Below are 7,572 nucleotides of genomic sequence, written 5' to 3'. Positions count from 1 at the left end.
CGCTCTCTGGCTCGCCGCCTCACAGGAAAGATGGCGCACAGCGGTCGGTGGCGCTTCCCGGCCCGGCCCGGCAGCAGCGGCTGGGGCCGCCGGGGCGTGGGGGGCTCCCGCCTGCGGCTCCCGGCCCTGCGCAGCCTGCGGGCCCCGGAGCCGCCGCCTCAGGCCGGGGCGGGCGATGCGGAGCCGGGGGGCCCGGGCTCCGGCGGGGCGGCGGGAAGCGGGGGAGGCGGGGCAGCGCCGGGCTCCGGCGGCCCCGGGGGCCCCGCGGCCGGGGTGGGACCCGGCTTCGACGCGGCGCTGCAGGTCTCGGCCGCCATCGGCATCAACCTGCGGCGGTTCCGGGCGGCCTGCGGGGCCGAGGCGGGCAGCGGAGAGGTAAGGACGGGCCGGGAGCATCTCCCGCCCCGCGCGGGCCGGGCACACCCCCGCGCCGCCCGCCCGGCCCCTGCCGCAGGTGAGCCCCGGGGCTGTGGCGGGGCGCGGGGCGCTGCCCCCCGGCCCCCCCGGCCCCCGGCTCAGACATTTTGTTATCGATCCTCTTCCTCCGCCCGGCTCCATCCCCGGGGGGCGGGGGCGGGAGCATGTGCCACCGGCGGTAGCGGCAGGAGCATGCGGGCAGGGTCGGTACCTGAGAGGCAGGTGAGGGCGGGCACAGCTGCCCCGTCCCTTCTCCTAGCCCGGAGAGGGCGTGTGAAAGGAGCTTTCTCCTTCTCCCCCGGTAAACAGGAGGCCTGGGGCTTCATCTTTATTCCTCGCCTCCTTAAAAAGGCAGGTATTCAGGGCAGCATCTTCTGATGTGCCCAGCCATTAGACTTTCTACGTTTGTTTTCTTTAGGATTGAATGGGCAAAGGGATTGAACTAGGTAGGACTGGGGAGCTGCGAACAGCAGCTGCTGGGGGCTGAGGAGGGGGAGGGGAGGGATGCTCTGAAGTGCGCTTGACTGAAACAGAAAGGGAAAGATGTCAACAACCAGCCGCCTCCTGTGTGCCCTGCTGTTGGTGCCACAAGCACACACACAAATCCTGTTCAATCCTTCTCCCTTCACCACCCCCAGCTGCACCTGAACTTGGAGGGAGATCCCCCAGAGGGCAGAAGGGATGGGGGAGAAAGCAGCCTAATTGCAAAAAGGGGTTGGCTTTTTTGTAGGGTTGTTCATCTTCCTGCCTAATTTTTTTTCAAAGCGTTTCTAAGGCAGCCAGATCAGGAGTCTGACAACAACCCGCCTTTTGACAGAGCTAGGAAGACATGATGGGGGCGTGTTACTTACTACTAGCTGCAGCATCCCCTTTTCTTGTTTATCGCCTTTTTTAAATACTACCGTGCACAGTCTTCCAAAGATGGAATTTTTTCAGACAACATCCCAGGAACATATTTACTTTTGAAGGTCAAATTCCATATTTTGATTTAAAGGAAAACTTTAAGATCACTCTCTTAAACACAGCTGCATCTCTATCACTATTTTACTGTTTACTATTTGAATTGTCCTCATCTGGTATTGTAAAACCAGACCAGTCAGCTTCAAGTTTTGCTTATAGTATTCAGTTTCTGGGGCAATTTGCTAGCCACTTGTGCAATTCTAAACTATTTGGATTGCATGCATTGCAAGGGAATGTTTAATTACAAACAAACAAAACAATTGCATGAAAACATTCCTTTTAATATTCCTGTCAACTCAAAATTTTAACAACAAATAAATATTTTTTTAAACCCCTCAAATTCCACAGGTGAAAACATCCTTTTATGTAATAACACAAACTCCTTTTGGCTGAATATAATGATTAAAATAGTAGGTTAAATTGAAGTTACTGTATCAACTTGAAGGAAGTTAGTATCTTGTAAATATTAGTTAAGTGGCAAAAAATGAAACCTGAAGAGTCAGCCTATTGATAACAGAATTATTATTTTGAGGTGTAACAGGCAGAGATTATAAAGGAAAAGAGGATTACCTATGGCAGTGGATTATTCTCCATTCATATTTCAGAAAATCTTTGTATGTTTGAATCTAAGGACATCATAAAAAGAAAGCATTGAGGATAAACTTGTCCTTTACTGTTAAACAAGAAATATTTTCTTCGTTTGGAAGTAAATGCATTTACTAAATATTCAACTAGCAAATATTTCTTGAAGATAAGCCGAAGACTAGTATTTTATGTTAATTGACAACATCTAATTACAACTTTGCATGTGAAAGAGCTTTGTTTGCTTGCAAGAATAGTTTACCTATTGGACTAAGACAAAAGACCTTTTAATTTTTATTAAGATGCTGGAAAACTCCTGTCTTCTAGTGTTATGAGATGGAAGAAAAATTAAGTTTCTCTGATACCTTATTGGTTGTAGCCTGTGAGGAAGCATCAGCTGAATTTCAAATGATATCATATAGACTAATATGGAATAATACCCAAGCTCCTGTTCACATTTATTGAAAACAACATTGTTAATGGTATGGTGAGATTCTAAGGCAGATAGATACACATATACACTAAAAGTGGCAGGCAACTTGAATACATTCAGTATTTAGATTCAGTATTTTTCCTTGTAACTGGCAGAAACACACTGCTCCCTCCTGTGTTTTCAGTAGGTAGTGTTTCTTTGGAATCAGACTAGCTGTTAGTCTGTTGCTTTCTAGGGACTTGTTTATCTTAACAGATGATCTCTGAATATGAAGGTCAGAAGGTTTGGGAGCATGTTCCTCATAAAGATGACACTAATTTGAAATAATGCAGTATATTACTCAAAATCCAGCTCAAAAGCTCGTCCCTCTTCCCTGTTGAATGGGATGGAGCAGCTTTAGGTTTAATAACTGACCAGGCTGATTGTGACAGGAATTTGGAGCAGACCTTATTTATTGTCCTGACCTCCAAGAGTCCAGTCTCCCTTTTACCTGGAATTCATTGTACTTAAGTAGTGTCCTATGAACAGTTGCGTAACATTCACATTGTTTGTGATGACCATGAAGGCAAGCATCTTTCCTCAACCAGGCTGATCAAAACCTGCTGCTTACCTGCTCTACAGCAAGTCATCCTGAGTTGAAATCTTAATGGATTATATAATATTTTTTAAGTCTGGATGGGTCTAGATGCAATGCCCAGGAATAATTGGAGATCAAAATAGTGTGTAAGAAATTGTTGTATACATTTGTTATAGTTGATACTATTTTTTAAGCTGCTTTTACTCTGGTCTGGTTTGTTATGTAACTACCAAAATATGGTGTCAACATCAAGATTCTAATTTAATTTAACAAGATCAGGAAAATTTGGAATTAAGTGTTTCATTTAAACTTTCATTCACCTCATTGTGCCATGTTTCAGATCATAATTGCTCTTACTTGTTACACTGGATATGCTGCAAATCCTGAGCACAAAAGAGCCAAAGTAAAACAGAGCAGATGCTTCAAATATGACATCTTGTTTCTGTTCATTCAGTAAAACTTTAGCATTATTAACTTAGTTGTTTTAATTTTCTTTGTTACTCAGTAATATTTTGAGGCATGAGGTAGGCCAATGGATCTCTTTCACTCCCCAGCCAATATTGATTTTGTGTGAATCCTTTGCCTCTAGTACAGTTCAGTTTCTTTCACTGAGTTTCCTCATCTTTTGTTATCTGTGTAATGAAGTACTAAAATATTAGGCTTTGATTTAGCAGTAGTTAGAGGGAGCTTTCACATAGTCAATCCACAACAGAGTGAAAAAAAATCCTGTTCACATCAAATCCTTTCTACTTGATCTGAGCGGAGATGTTACCTTGAGTTTAATAATCAGGAGGATTTGGGAAATTTTTGTTTACTTATTCTGCAGACTATAATGTGGAATTTTTCTATCACAGAAACAAGGAGAAGTGCTGATATACAACTGCTTTTTATCACAGTTCAATATCGGCCAGCTTTGTTTCAGATAATGTTTAATTGAAGCTATACTTAGTTTCAACTTGATGCAAGTTAACAGTTACAAACCCCTGGAAGAGGAGTTTACAATGAAAGGCAAATCTTAACAGTAATTATACTGGCACTGTTAGTGGTGCTATAATTATAAAAGGATCATAATCTTCTGTGAGGCAAACATCAGTTGTAGATGTTCACTAATGGCTGACTTGTTTTGAAATTGCAATAGATACATGTGCTGGTAGGAGTGGCTTTCTGTTGCTGCCATAGTCTTGCCTGAGCTGAATAGTACAAATAATTTGTTTCCTGCACTTGCATTAAAAAGTTTGTATCTCAGAACATCCTTTCCTAAATGTATTTTAAAGGGTCATTGTAAAGCTGTGTGTGTTTAATTAACGAAGTATGGTTATTTAAGTGGTAGCTTATTAAGTGTGTAGATGGAGAGATTTAGGCTGTTGTTAGGTATTTATGTGAAGGAAACCCTGACCAGTTAAATATGTGCTGTAACCAGAAATAAGGGGCATTCCAGTTTTTTGACATTGGTCTTTCTGAATTCTTCTAGGCTATTTCATAAGAAATATTAAAATCAAAGTATAAATTATAACCATACTAAACCTGTGTCTTGTTAGGGTTCTCTGTGTTTCCTCACTCTTCTGAATGCTGGTTACATTCAGTTCTCAGAACACAAGTAATATGGGTTGCAGATTGAGAGAGTTGATTCTTTTTGATGGAATGTTTTATATCCAACTTTTCAGAGAAGGCAGTGCTGTATAATGTACGTTTGGATTAGGGAAGGTGGTGTCTCTTACTGTGTCTTGGCATATTAATATTATAACCATGAGAACTCTTTGGCATCAAGATTCTCTCAGCTATGATACTTACAACACAGCCTTACAATGCATTATTGAATTAACATTGTTCCCCCTAGTTTTCCAGTATAGTAGTCAAATTATTGTATTGTGGATATTTTCATACCACATCAGAGTCAGTCCAAGGAATTGGTGCGTGTGGGGAGAGTCCGGTAACCTGTTACCTTCTTGAAGAAGCACATAATCTTTCAGCCATTCTTGATTTAGGGGTTAAAAAAGTTCTGGGAGTTGGGTTTTCAAATCTCTTCATTGTTGGGGTCACCTTTCATCCCATACTGTTGCATATGTTCCACACAAACACAATATTTGACCACATGGGATCCACAACTGCTTGTTACAAGGCACAAAAACACTGCCCTTTTTTTTCCTTTGAAATGGTTTGCGATAGATATGCATATAGGGTTTTCAACCCCCTGACATATGCTCCACTTATTACCACTTAACCCTTTGAATGCCCCTGCACATACTGCCTTTAAGCTAATGAATTGGCATTTCAAAAGCCTTTTTATGTATGTCTTGTTCTGTTGTGCCCTCTTATTTTATGTCGTGAAGTCATAACCAGATGATTTGGGCTATGGTTGAGAGGGGCTTAGCGTATGCAATAGAATTATGAGGAGTCATCGTTTGTCAGGCTGAAGATGTTTGTCCCCACTACACAATTTTTTAAGATTTGTTTTTGAAAATTTATCTGGGGAACTTTTATTAGTCATTGAGAATATTTTTCTAAATTGATACTTAGCCATACCCTTTATTTGCCTATTATCACCACTCTGAACAGCCAGAAAAATGTTGTAAGGGGTGATTGTAGGTATTGCAACTCTGTAGAAGCAATAACCTGGTAGAGTCTGTCTAACAAGATTACAGGTTTCGATCCACATATCTCTGAAACTTTACCCACATTCTAGCTGCATATAAGGGTGGTAGCAGAAATGCCATTTACTTTTCAATTTGCTAAAATACATCTAATTGGTTTAGGTACATAGGTGGTGAGGCTAGAAGGTATTTTGCTGGAATGTTGTTTGTAGAAATGTAATATTCATAAAAAGGGAATAAGGGTGGGTAGGTGTTTCAGATCGAGTAACTATGTTGTATTGGCATGGAAGAAACAAGCAAACATTTCAGTCCTTTTATTCCCCTTTTCAATTCATCATGTAAAATGCTTGGCTGGAATATAGACTGGACTTAGTAAAGACATCTCTCAAATCATCTAGAGCCAAATGGCTTTGTTGGTGGTTCATCTAGACGAGGCTGACAGTGGCATCATTGTGGAACCCCTACCTCTGGTTCCTGCTCTTGCAGCCATTAAAATACTTGTCAGGATATAAAGAGGATCTGGAGAGCTCTCTTATGAGGTTATTGAAAGATGCAGTTTACCACTTCCCCAGGACTTTCTTTCCAGATTGGCACAGCACCTTTAGAGTGCAGTTACACCTATGTCAAGAAGTACTTGAATTGTTTCAGCATTCTGCTTTGATGTGCCTGGGCAACTATGATTTGTTAAATATAAAGTGGACATAAATAATTTAAAATATCTAAATGTTTTTACTTACTCTCAGTTGTCTCAGTTTATTCTAAGTATTGCTTTCCTAAATATCTTACTTAAAGAAATGAGAGGGAAAGAACTAGCTGGCCAAAAGTGATCCATTGCCAGGCCTGTTAGATGGGCTTTGGGAAACTCTGATGTCACTTTGCTCTCACTGAGAGCAGGAGACTAAGGTGATGCAGTTTCTATATAACATTTAGGGTGACCCGCTGCTTCACAGACTATACTGAAAGGTTGTTGCCCTCAGAATGAAACTGTTTCAGGTGTTTGACATTGCAGAAAGCATTTCCTGTTCATTGACAGCAAAAATTGTGAATAGAGATTATTCATCTAGAGTAATGAGAGCATGGTCAGGGTTGCTAGAAAAAAACCAGACGTACACCATCAGTTATCCAGAAAACCTTGAACTAATGAAATACTTTATTAGAATGTCATGTTTTAAGTCTAAAAGTTGTCTTTTTGGCTGTTGCTCGGGGATTAGGTCATGGAGGTGATCCTGGCATTCACCTTAACTCATATAGCACTGGATGCTTCTGATTTCCACCTAACAAACATTATCTGGTTTTAGCAAACAAGACTGGCCAGATATTACTAATGCTCCTAGAACCTGAACTGCAGTAATTTGATGGCAGTAGGCATGATGCTTAGTTTGATTTTCTAATTCTAAAATTAGTTGTTCATGGAGACTCTAGAAGGTGGAGTTTGATTGTGTTTACATGGCACTTCCCATAATGCAGAGCTGCTCAACATGCAGCCCAGTTTGTTTGTGGCCTGCGGTGCAGTTTGAGTTTATGCGGGGCTCAGCACATGGCCCCCGGGTGGGAGCCAAAACACAAAAGTTGTCACTATAATGGTCTTCTGTTGATATGCGTTTTAGTAGTTAAATTCCTGGACTGTCATTGCTCATGAAAAATGCTGTCATATGGGTAGAAATTGGGTAAATATTGCATTTTATTAATATAATCAGAACTGACTTAAGTGGCGCCTATGTGTTGTGTAGTCTTGCATTAATCTTTGTATTCATGCCTGTCAGTGTGAAAGAATCTATTTGCATATATATTTGCATGTATATGCAACCACATTTAAGCTGTGGCCCTCGGCATGTGCTGATAGTATCATTGTGGCCTCTGGGCCTTCCAAAGTTGAGTAGCCCTCCTGTAACGTATAATGTTAAGACTTGGGGTGCCAATTAAAAATATAGGGTCCATTTTGAAGCACAAGTTCTTCTATTCCTGTTTTTCCACTTTAGAGCTTGTTCTATGTGGAGGCAACAGATTAAATA

General features: G+C 41.6%; 1 protein-coding gene across 4 annotated transcripts in view; it reads left to right on the top strand.

Annotated features, from left to right (window-relative positions):
* KMT2A (lysine methyltransferase 2A) overlaps positions 1–7,572 on the top strand; it is a 99,436-nt gene continuing 91,864 nt past the window's right edge. For all 4 annotated transcript variants that reach the window (XM_075909542.1, XM_075909541.1, XM_075909543.1 and 1 more), the window contains exon 1: positions 1–375. In XM_075909542.1, the coding sequence (XP_075765657.1) occupies positions 31–375 (345 nt within the window). In that variant the 5' untranslated portion in view covers positions 1–30. The remainder of the gene's footprint in view (positions 376–7,572) is intronic.

This window comes from Pelodiscus sinensis, chromosome 26 (genome assembly GCF_049634645.1).
Source record: "Pelodiscus sinensis isolate JC-2024 chromosome 26, ASM4963464v1, whole genome shotgun sequence".
Classification (NCBI taxonomy): domain Eukaryota; kingdom Metazoa; phylum Chordata; order Testudines; family Trionychidae; genus Pelodiscus; species Pelodiscus sinensis.
This window is presented reverse-complemented; position numbering and strand designations above follow the sequence as displayed.